Here is an 18,280-nt window from a genome sequence, read left to right as displayed (position 1 = left end):
AATGCTCCCGGTTCAGACCAGATCGCCGGATCCGGTAGCGATGGCGGAGGGTGGTTCGGAGAACCAGTAGCAAAAATCCCTGCCCCCCCATGGCCAGATGAGCTGTGCGATCCTCAGAGGGTTGTTTTTTTTAACTTTTTAACTTTTTTACTTTTAAAAGCATTTTTAATTTGGCCGGAAAAATGCTTTTAAAAGTAAAAAAAACAAAAAAACCCTCTGATGATCACATGGCTCAGTGTGATCATCAGAGCCTTTTAAAAGCATTTTTTTCTACAACCTCTTTGGCCGAAGAGGTTGTAGAAAAAATGTTTTTAAAAGTAAAAAAAAAAAAAGTTGGCCATGCCCAACCAGTCACATTACCCCACCACCAAGCCACGCCCACAGAACCGGTAGTAACAAATGTTACATTTCATCACTGCTTAGTACTATCGTTCCTTCAAAGAAGGTCTTGTCTTTTGTTCAATGGAGGCTGAAATAAAGTAGAGTAATCTATATATTTTATCTCTGATCCTTTCCCATGCTCACAACAATAACTTTGCGTTCACAATTGAGATCTCTGTCAATGAAATAAAGCTATCAAAGCTCCCAGTTGCTGAACCTTTTGAACAGAGAATTCAAGTTCTTCCAGTGTTTTCAGATTTCTTTTTGGCAAGGGAATGCTCATTCTGGAGACCGAACCACAAATACTCATGGAAAAAAGATAAAATATTGACAGACTTGTAGAGTTTCTGAGAGTGACATATTCTTTTTATTTATTTCCTTTTGTAAAATCCTTCCATGCTTCTCAATAGCTGCATAGTCTTGTGGACAATTTGTGTGCGTCATGAATGTTTTTTTTAATGTAATAACTCACGTTACAGGTAGTCCTTGACTTATGACAATTCAGAGCAAAATTTCTTGCCAAGCAAGACAGTTAAATTTTGCACCCATTTTATGATCTTTCTTGCCATAGTTGTTAAGTGACTCACTGCAATTGTTAGCTTAGTATCACGGATGTTAAGTGAATCTGGCTTCTTCATTGACTTTGCTTGTCAGAAGGTCACAAAAGGTGATCACATAACCCCAGGACACTGCAACAGTCATAAATGTTAGAGCATAGAAAGTTTAAAAATACAATACAATTAAACAATGTAAAAGGTAAAGCTAAAGGTTCCCCTTGCACATACGTGCTAGTCGTTCCTGACTCTAGGGGGTGGTGCTCATCTCCATTTCAAAGCCGAAGAGCCAGCGCTATCTGAAGACATCTACTTGCATTTTTTATGTGCTTTCGAACTGCTAGGTTGGCAGAAGCTGGGACAAGTAATGGGAACTCACCCTCTTACACGGCACTAGGGATTCAAACTGCTGAACTCCCGACCTTTCGATCGACAAGCTCAGCGTCTTACCCACTAAGCCACCATGTTCCCATTAAACAATATAAAGGAGGCAGTATATGCAAGATCTGTAAGCAGACCCACTTCAGTTTTCCCCATCCTTCTAGTCAATAGACTCCCACAATGGGACACAAAAACAACATATTTAACAATCAGTCTTTTTCTTCTTTGTGAGTTTCTCTGTTATTCTTTCCTTGACCTTTTAATATCCAGTTCTGGAAAATGTACCAGTACTGTACTATTTATTATAGCAAATAGCTGCTTTTGCAGAGGCCATTTAAAATGGGGAAATAATGTAAGGAAGAATGATTACTGGATGTATCCCTCGCCCAATTTAATTCAAGTACCATTATTGTCTCCTTTTACATCTGATCAGAATTGGCCCAGTGCTTGGCTTATTTTATGCCTTAGACGCACATATTATTATAAATTACAAGAATTAACAGTAAATATTATTTCATAAACAAGCACACACACAAGCACACACACACACAATTGACAGATACAAGCAACTTTTTTAAAAAAATGTTCTGACAAAAGACTTTTGCACTATGATACCATTAAATTTCCCACTTTTCATTAAATCTAATCATGTTGATGACCATGTACAATTGCATTCAAAAGCAATTTCTGTGGAGGGAAGTTTGAACGATGACTAAACTATTATTTTAAGAAACGAACACATTGTTTTAATTAACATTTTGGTGGATAGAAATAGTATTAGGAATGGTATGGCATTTATGGGAGAGTCATTAAATCTGACATATAAAAATGCACTTCTAGAAAATTTATAAATGGTGAAGCTAGAAAGATTTGGGTTGTTTTCCAGCAACAAGAAAGCTATAATGATAAGTATATGTTTCTGCACAGACTTTTCTAAGTACACAGTGGCTGCAATTTCAGGGATACTTACCTTGTAAGTAGCTAAATATTCAAACTATTAGTTATGAATAGGAATAGGAAGCCATAGAACTAGGCACTACAATGCACAAACTACTTCCTAATCAAAGCTGCACAATATACCAGCAAATTCTTTATCCAGGTGATTGGCATTCATCTATATAAATACTGCTAAGCATTTGTAGATCTTTATACATCCGAGTTAAAATGTATTCACATATATACATTTGAAAAAGTATGCCACTATAAAAATTTGTACAAATCTTATTCATGTGAAATACACTTCTAAATTCTAATTCTAATAAATTAATAAAATTAATAAAATTAATAAAATCTAAAAATAAAATTAATAAAATCTAATAAAATTCTAATTGGCCACCTAATGTGAAAAAAGGACTCACTGGAGAAGAGCCTAATGCTGGGAAAGATTGAGGGCAAACGAAGAAGGGGACAACAGAGAACGAGGTGGCTGGATGGAGTCACTGAAGCAGTAGGCATGAGTTTAAATGGATTCCAGAGGATGGTAGAGGCCTGGAGGAATGTTGTCCATGGAGTCGCGATGGGTCGGACACGACTTCGCAACTAACAACAACACTTCTAAAAAGACTGTTCTTTGCAAACATTAAAAAAGCAATCTCATCAATGCCTTTATATTTAAACAGCAATTTGCTACATTCATATCTTCATTGTATCCTTTAATTAGACTTTGTAAAAGATTCACTATGGTTGGCTGTGGTTGCATGTGGCAAGCTGGTATCATTTTTTATATTTATGGTCCTTTTTCTAGTTAGGTCAATGTTATACCATGTCTCCTTTCAAAGTGAATTATGTTTCAGAATCAAATGACAAACTGAATTTTTAAAGTGCCAACTGTGGGAAAATCTAACTCTGTTAATACCAATGGGTTAATAAATACACCTATGAATGTTGGAAAATTGTACTCCTAATGTAATTCATATTATTAACCTATCTGATTTAATCACACACTTATGCTTCAAATTGATTTTATTAATATCCAGACTATTCTGAAAGATCACTTTTAATTTATACTGTGTTTTCCCCAAAATAAGACTCTGTCTTATATTTTTTGAACCCTGAAATAAGTGCTTAGCCTTATTGCCATGTGCTCAAAAGCCCAATTGGGCTTATTACCAGGGATGTCTTGTTTTGGGGAAAACGGGGTGTTACAATTCACAGAACCAAAGTAAATGGTATGGGCCGTGGTAGCTCAGGCTGGTAAGAAGTCTGTTATTAGAACACAGCAGCCTGCAATTACTGCAGGTTCAAGCCCGGCCCAAGGTTGACTCAGCCTTCCATCCTCTATAAGGTAGGTAAAATGAGGACCCAGATTGTTGGGGGGGCAATAAGTTGACTTTGTAAAATATACAAATAGAATGAGACTATTGCCTTATACACTGTAAGCCGCTCTGAGTCTTCGGAGAAGGGCGGGATATAAATGTAAATAAAAATAAAAAATAAAATAAAATAAAAATAAAAAAGAGAGCAAGCTTAATATGTGGAAACTTTTTTGGAAAAGAATTTTTTCAAACATGTTTTCAATTCCAAAAAGCTCTAATTATAGATTTTTAACTCTAGTCACAAATTCTAATTCCCAAGGTTGTCTGGGAAGAAAGTTTACCAATGTAATATAAATATGAGCTATGTACTATATCAAATTATATTGCACAACGATAACTTAATACGATATACCACACCAAAATAAGGAGAAGTTAGATATGCATTGTTGTAGTAGTACTCATGAATTCTAAGAGGAAAATGTATTTTGGATGATAAATGCCTATAAGCAGGTACTCTGCTGTCTGAGAGATAGTAAAATAGCAGCATCCATAAATATGGATAGTTTCCAAATACTCAAAAACAAGAACAAGTTTGGCAAATAAGTAAAAATTATAATGGCAACCAGAAGTTAATATGGACTGAAGTTTCTATTAGACTCCATGATTAGAATACATGAAAGACTAATATATCCAGCTAGATTGAATTGCAAGTCCCAGAGGTCTTTCAATAACACAAAAAAATGCAACATGCACGAAGGACACCAGGGATTCTAGTAAAAGGAGAGTCAACAAATGAAGAGGTTAGCTCTGATTTCCGATTGAAGTCCTGGCACATTTTTTATGTATATCACAATGCAAATAAAAACAGGGGTGTGGTTTTGAACATGTGTTCATGGTCAACCTCTTAACTTTATTTGCTTATGGATGCACTGAAGGCCAACAAGTTGGAGAAATCTGTATTTACACTGCTGTCTGTATTCGTCACCTTGTGTGCAGCTGAGATGCAATTTTAATTCTCATATTGTTGAAGAACAATGCCACTATTTTTTTAAATTTCACACGCACACACTCAGTGATATTAAGACTATAATTTTGCACCCAGGTTCTTAGACATAAGACAACAGAAATTATTTATGAGTATATGGATTGCATTGTGAAAAAAGTAGATATATCCTTATAGATACTCTACAATAACACTGCTTTAACTAACAACACAAGGCAGTATCAAATCCAACTCATTAGATGTGATATTTCTGCACAAAAAGATCATTGGATTATGGAGACTGATTGATTTAAAAATAAAGAACAGGGAGAAACTGAAGAAAAATCTTATCCAGTGAGTCAATAAATATTCAGTCAACAGAAAGGACTTACTATGAAACCTGCAGTCCTGGTTACTGGCTTCTTCTGTAAATAAGATTAACTGCCCCCACTCACCTTAAGCAAAGTTCAAATATCACATAGCTATAATGGATGTGTGCTACCTAAAAGTTTTGGCAGGAATTGTGGCTGCAAAGGTATTTTTTAGCTGCCTTGTTTAGGAATATTTTTCATCAAATGTTGGAGGAGCAGCTACCAACTCTTACTGTAGCAAAAAACATAGACTCTATTCCAAAGTGATTTTTATATATGTATGAAAAAACACTCAACTGGCATTTCTGAGAACACAGAAAGTTTAAGTTTCAGACAAGTTTGGATTTAAGTCTCAGAGCTGAAATTTAATTTGCTCAAAGAAGCCATTTTTAATTGTAGCTCTTGGGCTGGTAGATGCTTGTACTGAATCGTTTTCTTACATGAACGAACTTACATGACTGAATGTTCTTCTATATGCTATACCAACCTAGCAAATAAAAACTAGGCATCTGGGAGAAAGAGAAGGAAGACTGAAACAGTATCTTAGATTATTAGTTTTCTGAATGGAGGGACATGGTTTATGTAACATAAAATCTTAATATCAAAGTACAGTTTCATTATCACATAGACATCGAAAGTAAAGGAGAATATTTGTAGCTCAGAGTTGAAATAAAGGGTCCTTGTTGCTCTCTGAGCTTGCTTGTTTTCTTGCAAACATTTCATTACCCTAACTAGGTAACATCATCAGTGCCTGGTTACCTAGTTATATAATGCAACATCTGCAAGAAAACAAGCAAATTCAAAGAACAACAAGGATCCCTCACAGAAATCTATGTTCATATCCAAATATACACTAGGTTAGTGACTAAACAAATGCTTTGGATGCAGAAAATCTCCAGTTCAGTTTGGTATAGATACAGATTAACAGAGTTGGAAGGGACCTTGTAGGTCACTTCTGTCAGAAATGTGGATATTTGCTGCTAGTCATTACGCATCCTTCAACATGGCAGATGACCTACAATTAAGTTGTCAGAATGTCCAGTTTGCATAGTTGTTTGTAGTTCCAAAAACCCAGGTGATTCCAGGTTAGGAAAGACAGCTTTATGCTGATGACACCTAAGATTTCATGATGAGTCACAAGCATTCAAGATTGGTTACAAAGATCAGCTAAAGTTATTGAGGTCTACAAATAAAGCATCCACTATTCCTAATTCTTCATGTTCTAGGACTTATGTCAACAGAGAATTATTTGGGAATGGGCTGAGCCGATAAATTCAACTCTAAATGGATCCAGGCTATTGTAAATGGCCATATTATATTGTAGAGAAGAAGGGCAAAAAAAAAAAAAAACCCAAGAAAAATAAATAAAGCCATGACTCAACAGCCTTTGATTTAATTAACCATTGGTATGTCACTAGTCGACAGCCTTTGAAAAAAAGTTGTATATTTTGAATGGAAAGACCTATCTCACACAATTCTGAGACAGATATTATAAATCCCTAGTTCTCTAAAATGCAGTGATATACCTAAGTATAAAGTAATGCCCTGTGATTTGCTCCCACTACAGCAAATGCCTCTTGCAGCATTATGCTAAATCACATTTCTTTTGGAATTCATTTCTTTAAAAATCTTTACAAGAAAGGCAAGTCATCCTTATACATTTACATACAGTATTATAATAGATCACAGAAAACTGTGTACATACTCTCCATAAAAGGACATATTTCAAATAAAATAGTTATAACATCAACAAACAATAGTGTTCCTTCTTCCCATTAGACGTAGATTTCTGCAGCCCCCAATTTTTGTACATAAATAGAAGAAAACAGTCTTTGGAATATTTACATCCACTAGGATTTCCTGTCAGTGATGATTACTACAGCTGTTTTTAAAGTTGTACTTAGTTTTCATTTTCTCTCCAGCCACGGGCATTCTTCCCAAATTTATATACCAGTCTCCGGCCATCTACACGTTCAAGAATTTCTCTTTTATAATAGTATCTGTTAAAAGGAGATGATAAAATCAGATACATAAAAACTCATTTTCGGACCATTTCCCCTTAAATTTTATTTGTATTTTGGATTTAGCATTTAAGCTATTTTCTCATGAAATCAAAAAATAATCCAGCATCTCATCAGGTACTGAGTTACTACCACACCACAACCTTTGCATAAGCCCATTGCATATAAGATAGAACATATCCGTACACTTTGTATTGATTCTAATAGAATTGCCACCTTTCCTGGACCAACAATCCCTATTCACGGTCACTCATGCCCTGATCACCTTCCATCTTGACTATTGCAACACGCTCTACATGGGGCTGCTCTTGAAAAGCATCCCAAAGCTCCAGTTGGTTCAAAATGCAGTGGCCAGCATGGTTTTGTGCAGACCTCAGTGTGCACATTTGTCACTGCTCCTGCGGAGCTGCATTGGTTGCTGATTTGCTTCCAAGTGCAATTCAAGATGCTGGTTATCACTTTTAAAGCCCTTCATGGTTTAGGACCAGGTTTTCTGATTGACCGTCTCTCTCCTTACATCCACCTTACACACTAGAGCAGAGAGGCAAGGAATGGTGCAGGTCCTATCCCCTAAGGAAGTACATCCAGCAGGACCCAGAAGAAGGGACTTCTCCTTTGGAAGATCAACCCTTCAGAAATTAAACTGGTCCCCACTTTGACACTCTATCATAAGACCCTGAAGACTGGGTTTTGCCAGTGGACCTAGGGATCCAGAGTGGGATGGGTGTGTTTATTTATTTATTGTTTCAATTTCTATATCACCCTTCTCCCAAAGGACTCAGGGCGGTTTACAGCCAAAGTAAAGACAGTTAGTACAATTTTAGGACCAGTTTAAAAAGGAAAATTTAGAGTTGGTTGAAGAACTTAAAACCAATAAAATCCCTTATTAAAACCCCACTAGGCCAGTCCTGCACGGTGAAACAAAAATGTTTTCAGCTCGCGTCGAAAGGTCCGAAGATCAGGGAGTTGACGGATACCTGGTGGTAACTTGTTCCAGAGGGTTGGTGCCCCCACAGAGAAGGCCCTCCCACTGGGCGCCACCAGCCGACATTGACTGGCCGACAGTGTTGACCGTGTGTTGTCACCAGGTGGGTGGGTGAGGGGTTACTGTGTTTTATTTTTATTGTTTGTTTATACAGTGTGTTTTTATTGTTTGTGAGCCACCTAGAGTCGCTGTAAGCAAGTAGGCAGCTATATAAATTTTCTAAATAAATAAAATATTTTTTTTAAATCCCATTGATTGAAAGAAAACTACAGAACAACTGTACCTAAAACCTACAGTTACAAATTACACCCATTGAATGCAAAATCCCTTGAACGTGATAGGCTATGCAGGTTTCTCTTTATCTAAGGAACTTTGAGCAGGAACTGAAACTGATCAATGAGCTGATGCCATTCCTGTATTAAGGGAAAATCATATGATTAATATCTGAAGTACGGTAAGCAGATTATTACACTGAGAAGAAATGTGAATGTTTCTGATGATTCAGGAGGACTCGCAGAGTCTGTACATGCAACTTTTGTGGGACTTAAAGACAAATGGTGAGTCACTGTTTAGTCAAGGAGTCGACACTTTCTCATAACTGACAAAATCTCTGTGTTCATGTGGAGACAATTCAGCAGTCTTTCTAGCTATATAATGTGGTTTTCCAGGTTCTGAGGTGGGGAGGAGGAGCCCTCAGAACAAGGATCTTAGATTTCCCATCTTGCCACATCAATTCAACCAGTATCTTTGGATCAGGAAAAAAAAATTCAGGAAGAAATTATGCCATAGGAAAATAGCTTGTGCTTCACACTATTTTACATTTTAAAAACTCCCCTGCAATTTCAGCATACTATGGCTTTTTGCTTGTCATTGCCACTGAGATTAAAGGCAGTTATTTTTTTAAGCAAAATGTTCCCCTTTGTTACCTCATGGCACGGCTGAGTTTCTCATATGTCATGCTACTGTTGTTCTTCTTCTTTCCCCATAGCTGAGCCACTGCCTCTGATTTTAAGAATCGGAAGATGCCTTCTGACCGATCCTCCCATTTTATCAACCCAGGATTCTTCTCTGGATGAAGGAGAATGTCTCTGATAAACTCCCACAAGTGAGTTCCTCGAGGAGCTATAATGAAAAAATTATTTTATTTGTGTTGAAAAACAGTGGGTGATGGGTATACATTTTCCTAATATTTCTTTTTTTAAAAGTCCTTCCTATACTTTCTTAGGCTGGTTCCAAACTCTAGAGTTACTGTATTTTTCAGAGTATAAGACACACTGGAGTATAAGATGCAGCTTAGTTTTTGGAGAGGAAATTAAGAAAAAAAAATCTGCCTACCAGGTATTATAATATATATAACAACAGAGTTGGAAGGGACCTTGGAGGCCTTCTAGTCCAACCCGCTGCCCAGGCAGGAAACCCTACACCATTTCAGACAAATAGTTATCCAACATTTTCTTAAAAATTTCCAGTGTTTAACATCTGTAGTCATTAAAACCTTTGAAAGGCTAGTGCTTTCCTACCTGAAAACCATCATGGATCCGCTGTTAGACCCCTTGCAATTTGCATACCGAGCAAATAGATCAACAGATGATGCTGTTAATATGGCTCTGCACTACATCCTACAACATCTTGAGTCTCCAAAGACCTATGCAAGGGTCCTTTTTGTAGACTTTAGTTCAGCATTCAATACCATCATTCCAGACATTCTTCTAACTAAGCTAAACCAGCTACAGGTACCGGAACGGACTTGTAAGTGGATCACAAGCTTCCTAACAAACAGGAAGCAGCAGGTGAAGCTAAGCAAGATCACATCAAATTCCTGTACAATTAGCACAGGGGCCCCCCAAGACTGTGTGCTCTCCCCACTTCTCTTCTCTCTGTATACCAATGACTGCATCTCCAATGAACTGCAGAAAAAATAATTGCTACCAACCTGCCTTCCATTGAGATCTGTATACTGCACGAATCAAGAAGAGGGCCGTGAAAATATTTGCAGATCCCTCGCATCCTGGACATTAACTGTTTCAACTCCTACCCTCAAAACGACGCTATAGAGCACTGCACACCAGAACAACTAGACACAAGAACAGTTTTTTCCCGAAAGCCATCACTCTGCTAAACAAATAATTCCCTCAACATTGTCAGACTATTTACTGAATCTGCACTACTATTAATCGTTTCATAGTTCCCATCACCAATCTCTTTCCACTTATGACTGTATGACTATAACTTGTTGCTGGCAACCCTTATGATTTATATTGATATATTGACCATCAATTGTGTTGTAAATGTTGTACCTTGATGAACGTATCTTTTCTTTTATGTACACTGAGAGCATATGCACCAAGACAAATTCCTTGTGTGTCCAATCACACTTGGCCAATAAAATTCTATTCTATTCACAACTTCTGCAGGCAAGTTGTTCCACTGATTAATTGCTCCAACTGTCAGAAAATTTCTCCTTAGTTCTAAGTTGCTTCTTTCCTTGATAAGTTTCCACCCATTGCTTCTTGTTCTACCCTCAGGTGCTTTGGAGAACAGCCCGACTCCCTCTTCTTTGTGGTAACCCCTGAGATATTGGAACACTGCTATCATGTCTCCCCTAGTCCTTCTTTTTATTAAACTAGACATACCGAGTTCCTGCAACCGTTCTTCATATGTTTTAGCCTCCAATCCCCTAATCATCTTTGTTGCTCTTCTCTGCACCCTTTCTAGAGTCTCAACATCTTTTTTACATCGTAGCGACCAAAACTGGATGCAATATTCCAAGTGTGGCCTTACCAAGGCATTATAAAGTGGCACTAACACTTCACGTGATCTTGATTCTATCCCTTTGTTTATGCAGCCCAGAACTGTGTTGGCTTTTTTATCAGCTGCTGGCTCATATCTAAATGGTTGTCCACTAGGACTCCAAGATCCCTCTCACAGGTACTACTATTGAGCAAGGTACCACATATACGTACCTGTGCATTCATCTGGCTAGCTTCAGCACATTAGTTTGGGATAAAAAACAACTTCTAAAGCACAATTGATCTTTGGAGAGAGAAGCAGTGAGAAAAGCAGGCAAACTATGGAGATTGCTTCACTCGCTAGCACCACATTAGACTGAAAAGAAAACTTCACAGCTGAGAGTTGGAGGGAGCAGGTAAAGCACGGAAGATCACTTTGCTGGAAAAAAGCTTCTAAAGCACATCTGAGAGTCGGATGTAGATTGCTTCACTTGCTAGCACCTCATTAGGGCTGAAAAAAAACTTCAAAAAAGCTACATTTGGAGTATAAGACGCACCCAGCCTTTTTTAGGAGGGAAAAAAGTGTGTCTTATACTCTGAAAAATACGGTAATCATTGGAATTTGGGAGGGGGCGCAGGAAATTGATATCACAATTGCAATCGCACCCCATTGTCTATCTACATAATGGCAATACATACAAAAGACAGCGTTTGGATCTCAAAATTACAATCCCCAACCTGTCGGTTTTAATCCTCCTGCACACCTAGCTGAACTTAAACCTTAGTTAATGTAACAAGCTCATATTCTTAACTCAAATTTATCCATCTAACTCAAAACCTCTTTCACAAATGTTTTTATTCTATTGCATTTAATTGAAAATGTAATATCTCTGATATTAAAATTTAGATTTTGGTTCAGTATATATTCCATAAGTCTTTAATGTCCCCCTCATAAGGTAGAAATCCAAGAATAACTGTCTTACTGTGTTTCTTGTTGTGTGGTTTTGGAGGGTGATCTTGTGAAATTTTCTTCCCTTCCAAAGAATCCTCTGCAACAAAAAAAAGGGGGGGAATCAGTTCTTACCTCTTCATATCTGAATCTGTTCTAGAAATGATGATACAACAAATGTACTTAAAAATATGTCCCATTCTTCAGCCATGCGGTCCTCAAGGCCTCAAATGGAAGCAGCATAAAACAAAATGGTCTTCATTAATTTCAGTAAAAGTTTTCAAAGCAATTAGGAGTAAGTCAATTGCCCCACCTCAAAAAATTGCAACTTTCACAGAGCAGCCAACATTGAAAATATCTGTAAGTCATGGAGAAGATGAAACATCTGGACCTCTCAACTCCACCAGGGCAAAGCAATAGATGCAATTTACACTGATTTCTGTAAAGCCTTTGATTCAGTAGTGCACGACAAACTACTTCTGAAATTAAAATCTGGACTCCTACATAATTGGATAGCTGTGTTCCTGTCACACAGGCAACAAGTGGTCAAAATTGGCAGCGCCCTATCAAATCTTGCACCTGTTAACAGCGGTGTTCCCCAAGGTAGCGTTCTAGGTCCAACATTCTTTCTGCTTTATATCAATGACCTTTGTGATCAAATTATAAGCAGTTTACCGATGATGTTAAACTCTTCAACACCACAGACAACTCTGCTACCCTTCAAAATGACCTTGACTATGTATCTGAATGGTGAAACAATTGGCAACTCCAAATCTCTGGTAACAAATGTTCAGTCTTGCATATTGGTAATAGAAATAAGAACTTCAAATATTTGCTGGCTGGTAATGATCTAAAAGTTGACCCACACTCTGTCAAGGACCTAGGAGTACTCATTTCAAAAGATCTAAGTCCCAGAGCTCACTGTAACATCATTACAAAGAAAGGCATTAAGAGTTGTAAATCTTATTTTATGACGTTTTCTCTCTGGTAATGCTATACTCCAAAGTAGGGCATATAAACCCTTTGCAAGACCTATACTTGATTACTGCTCACCTGCCTGGAGCCCTCACTGTATTTCAGACATCAATACATTAGAGAGGGTCCAGAGATATTTTACTAGAACAGTATTCAAATCTTCTGCTCAAAATAAAATTCCCTATACCACCAGGCTTGAAATTTTAGGTCTAGATAGCCTCATACTACGTTGTCTACATTTCGACCTATCCTTAGTTCTTAAGATTATTTACTAAAATATTCAACCTGTAAATGAATACTTTAATTTCAATCATAATAGCACAAGGGCTATCAATAGATTCAAACTCAATGTACCGTATATACTCGAGTATAAGCCGAGTTTTTCAGCACGTTTTTTGTGCTGAAAAACGTCCCCTCGGCTTATACTCGAGTATATACGGCTTATACTCGAGTTTTTTTTCTTCCCCTTTTTTTCACATTATACCGGCCGGCGCGAACTTGGCGGGCTTTTGCTTTAGCGCGGGGAAGCCCTGCCGGTGCAGTGAGAGGGCGGGGCGGGGGAGCCGCCAGCCTTCTCGGCCGAGGGAGGGTTTCACGACCGGTGGGTGCCTCATTTCCCACCTCGGCATACTGAGTCCCCAGTTTACCCCAGTTTTGGGGTAAAATTGGGGACCTCGGCTTATACTCAGTATATACGGCTTATACTCAGTTTTTTTTCCCTTTTTCACATTATACCGGCCGCGAACTTGGCGGGCTTTTGCTTTAGCTGGGAAGCCCTGCGGTGCAGTGAGAGGGCGGGGGGGGGCCGCCAGCCTTCTCGGCCGAGGGAGGGAGGGTTTCGCCGACCGGTAGGTGCCTCATTTCCCACCCTCGGCTTATACTCGAGTCCCCAGTTTACCCCAGTTTTTGGGGTAAAATTGGGGACCTCGGCTTATACTCGGATCGGCTTATATTCGAGTATATACGGTAATTCGTTTTAATCTTAATTGTAGGAAATATGACTTCTGCATTAGAGTAGTAAATATCTGGAACACTGTTGTTAGTCTCTCTAATCCCCATAAATTTCACCGTAAACTGTCTACCGTGGACCTTTCATGTTTCTTAAGAGGTCCCTAAGGGGGCGCGCATAAACACACCAGCATGCCTACCGTCCCTGTCCTACTTTCCCAATTATATGTAATCATTCTATGTGTTTATGGCTATGTTTTGACAATTTATATCCTTTTGTGTGCCAATTTTTTTCATGTGTCCATGTCTATGTTTGTTCTGTTACTTGTTTTCTTGTACTTGTTGACAAATAAAATAAATAAATAAATAAATAAATAAATAAACCCTGTCTTCACAATGACAGCCCATCCAAACTTCATAGAATCATAGACACCTTGAGTTCAATTTCCTGCTTAGTGCAGGAATTCAAATTAAATCTAAATATACCTGAATTCAATGTGTAATGAATGGGAGACCACTCTTGGTAATTGAATGGTTCTGGCATTCAATCAGAATGTGCCTTCTGCAAATTAAATCTATTATTTCATATCCTTCTTAATTTTCTTTTGTGTAACATTTTTTCCAGGGATTTGAAGAGTGTTGTCACTCTTAGCCAGTGGTGAAATCCAAATTTTTTACTATTGGTTCTGTGGGAGTGGCTTGGTGGGTGTGGCAGGGGAAAGATACTGCAAAATCTCCATTCCCTTCCCACTCCTGGGGGAAGGATATTGCAAAATCTCCATTCCCACTCCACTCTGGGGCCAGCCAGAGGTGGCATTTGCCAGTTCTCCGAACTACTCAAAATTTCTGCTACCGGTTCTCCAGAACCTGTCAGAACCTGCTGGATTTCACCCCTGCTCTTAGTGTTCTCTTCTAAAAGCTAAAAATATCCAAGTTTCTGCTTTTTTGTAACTTATCCTTCTTTAGGTTGTTAGCTAGAAGTCAACTCTAGGAAGGATCTGTGTGCAGAATAACTTTAGAACTATTATTTCCTATAATTTAGAAAACTAAATTTCTGTTGATATAAATTCATATTTCCTTTCTTTGCAGTCATATCAAGTTTCATGTATAATGTGTAAATAATTACTTTCCCACAAATCTTATTCTCAGACTACCGTAGGTAGCCAGGTACCTAAGATTATCATTTGATTTCTGTTTCCTAAATGACAGCCTTTTCCTATGCCTCCATTTAATTTTTTTTAATTTTCAGCATATTTTTTTAACCTATCATGATTCAATGTTGTGTCATTGGCATATTAGACAAGCAGTCCCCCTATCTCTTCATCTAAATAATTAAAAAGTACAGGGCTTAGCATCAAACACTATGGTTAAGTTTTACGAGAAATAGTTGATGAATATTCTTTGAGTAAAACATTTGAGCCAGCTATTTATCTTTGTAATTGTCATGTGATCTAGACTATACTTAACTAAATTGCTAAACAGAAAATCATGGGTTATTTTGACGTATACTTTGTTGAAATTGAGATACATTACCTCAACAACATTTCCACAATCTGCTAAATAATTCAAAGTTTTCTAACAATCTGATGAATAGATTCAACATTTTCATTGCATAGTCTTTACATCTGTCATCTTGTCCTATTACTGCCGATAGTCATAAGCCATCTATTTATATATTCTTTATAAATAATTAAAAACTTCCTCTTGAATAATATGTTATTGAGTTGTGGGCTCACTCATAAAGTTAGGCTACAGTCCTATTCCCATATAACACAGTGGGGCTGATTTCTAAATAGGCACATTTAAAACTATTGTTTATCAATCACTGTGTGAAACAATACTTTATTTTCTTAGTTTGGAATCCAATCAGCTTCACTTAGGCTCTCATATTATGAAAAATAGTGACAAAAATATTCCCTCAGACAAGATTAAAATGAAATTCAGCAAAAGTTCTAAACCTTTGTATTATCTTTTGTTATTTCTTATAACTGTATATAAAGGTAGTCCTCAGTTAGTGACCATTTACAGTTACAATCATGATTAAAAATAACTTGATGATGAATTCTCATATTTATGATCTTTGCTGGTGTTTAAGGCAAAGGAAAACTGAAGTAAAAAAATCAGTTTCAGTTAGTGAAGTTTAATGACCAAGTTGCTGGTCCCAGTTCTGATTGCTAAAGAAGGACTACCTGTATCTTTTATTTCTTTCATATCAAGAAAATGTTTCATATCAACAGATATAATGATCTGACAAAGAGCTTTTTCTGAGGTAATGAAAAAAGCCAAATCCAGAGGAAGAAAAGCCAGTATTGTTGGCTTTTCCCCCCGCAAACCAACAAATTTACAAGCGGCCTGTTTTTTCCTCAGCATTGATATGTATTTTCCAGTGTGATAGTAAGGAGTAGCTCCCAAACCCTAATAGTATACATACTAAGCTGGTAGTTGGTTTTGATTTACCATATTTGCCAAAATGATAATCCGTTTACTATGTTGATAATTTACATGTTATAAAGATATAATAGAACATGTATAGAGAGAAGTAGATAATTTCTATTTATTGTATTTGCCAAACTGAACATCTGTTTAAGGTGATCACCCAACCCCCCCAAAAGAAAAAAAAATATTAGCCAGAGAAATTTGCCAGGAACTCAAGCTATACCTGCATCGGAGCACTGCCATTATAAAGTGACAGAAAGCATAGAGCCCACATGCATTCTTCCACCTACATTCAGGCATAAACTGTCACCGCAGCTTTCAGTGGAAATTAATTATTTGCATTTGCAAATGACTTACAGTAAATACCAGCCCCAGCCTCTGTACCAACTTGTCTGAATTATTTTGTTGTGATGCTGATAAGCATACTAGGGAAATGGATATAAACTACCATTACAGATGAAAATGGCAAGTTCTTTTGCTCAGAGCTTTTAAAAAAACCACCAGAACAAAAACCTCAGCTAATTGCATTCGTGTCTTTTCTGCACTGGCAACCTGAGAGCATCATCCTCTTATACAAACTGCTGACTTTGTGGGAAAGCAACAAAGCCCAATTAAGGATTGTTGTTTCCACCCTCTTTTATTAATGTATGTATATAAAATTAAAGATTTCATTAAAAGACCATAAAAGCTAACACAAACCAATATAAATTAGGAAAAAGAAAGGAAAGAGAAAGAAATCAAAGAGAAGTGCAGAAAAGGGGAAAAAAAGAAAAAAAAGGAAAGGGAAGGAAAAAGAAAGAGAGAAGTATTTTTTGATTTGATTTGATTTGATTTGAGCGAACTTAAAACCTATTTATTTCGTATGGCTGGACTGGCTTGATTTTTTAAAAAAGAAAAAAAAAATAATTTGATTTAAATGGGTTTTAAATTTCTGTAATTTTATAGGGTGTAATTTTATTTTAAATTTTTGGCCAATTGAATAAGTTTTTTAAGGGTTGTTCTTAATATTGTATGTGTTTTGTTTTTTGTATTTTATTTGGTTGTTCACCGCCCTGAGTCCTTCGGGAGAAGGGCGGTATACAAATTAAAATATTATTATTATTATTATTATTATTATTATTATTATTATTATTATTATTATTATTATTATTATTATTATTATTATTATTATTATTATTATTACATCAGTTATAAATTGCCTCTTACTCTATGGTTACATTTGTTTGTTTGTTTATTGAAATAACTCAAGGTTGCAAACCTATCCAACACATCTTCCTCCTGTTTTCTTCAACCCTTTGAGGTGAGTTGGACTGAGAGAGCATGAGTAGCCAAAAGTCAATCTGCTGGCTTTCCTGCTAGACTACGACTTATGGTCTCCCACTTTCTAGCCTGGTATCTTAACCACTAGGCCAAACTATCTCTCTTCTTTCTAGAATCTGTTTTGTTTAATCCTCAAAACCATAAATCACACAAAATCTATAAGATTTTGAGCTTTCTAGTCAGCAATATTGTCTTTTCTCTGACCAAAAAAGTTAATTGGGCCATCTCAGCAACCATTCTGAATTGTGGGTAATGCTGAATCTTTCCATCTTAACCTCACTACAGTTTTACAGTTATTACATGATTCTTTTCAGCTGTCTGTTCATCAGTCCCAAAAGAAAAACCATTGGTTTCAATTGTATATTAATATTAAAGATCCTCTTAATCAATGCATGTACAGTATTTGGATCTAGAATTTTCTAGTTTTTTAAATGTCAACTAAACATTAAAAAAAAGTTCCTTGGACAAACTAACAAAAGAACTTAAGGAGATAGAAGATACAGAATATTACAAAGTGTGGTGTAGATGGTATGAATGGTTGGAAAATAGGAAAATGGGAAAGGGGAATAAAGGAGAGAGGAAAATGTTGAAGATCAAAGAAAAATCTAGATGAAATAAAGGAAGATAGATAATAAAAATAGATTAAGATAAAGTTAAAATATGTGTAAATAGTAAGAAAGGACCACTTCAAATGAGCTGATTAAAAAAAAGTGATATGTATATAAATGTTGTAAGTTTGTGTCTTATTTTAATGTGTTTAAAATAAAAAACATTTTATAAAAAAATATTCCTTCTTTTTGTTCACATTTCCAACATAAATTTTAAGTGAAGTCTAGAGTCTTTTTTTCTGGTGACACATGCCAAAGGTACATCAATTTGTTTAAAAAAATCTTTCAGATTATAACATAATATACATTTCAACCTTCTCAATCCTATATTTTCCCTTGTTTTAATCTGTAAATTATAATTTAATCTGTAAATTTTTGACCCACT

At 36.6% G+C, this 18,280-nt stretch overlaps 1 protein-coding gene across 4 annotated transcripts in view; it reads right to left on the bottom strand.

The window, feature by feature from the left end:
- Positions 1–1,243: 1,243 nt before the first annotated feature.
- The window catches only part of EHF (ETS homologous factor), a 48,589-nt gene continuing 31,552 nt past the window's right edge, over positions 1,244–18,280 (bottom strand). For all 4 annotated transcript variants that reach the window (XM_058161643.1, XM_058161644.1, XM_058161645.1 and 1 more), the window contains 3 exons: positions 11,643–11,708; positions 8,857–9,052; positions 1,244–6,924 (listed from right to left, as the gene is read on the bottom strand). In XM_058161643.1, coding sequence (XP_058017626.1) covers positions 6,825–6,924; positions 8,857–9,052; positions 11,643–11,708 — 362 coding nt within the window. In that variant the 3' untranslated portion in view covers positions 1,244–6,824. The remainder of the gene's footprint in view (positions 6,925–8,856; positions 9,053–11,642; positions 11,709–18,280) is intronic.

The sequence above is a fragment of the Ahaetulla prasina genome, chromosome 1 (assembly GCF_028640845.1).
Source record: "Ahaetulla prasina isolate Xishuangbanna chromosome 1, ASM2864084v1, whole genome shotgun sequence".
Classification (NCBI taxonomy): Eukaryota; Metazoa; Chordata; class Lepidosauria; order Squamata; family Colubridae; genus Ahaetulla; species Ahaetulla prasina.
This window is presented reverse-complemented; position numbering and strand designations above follow the sequence as displayed.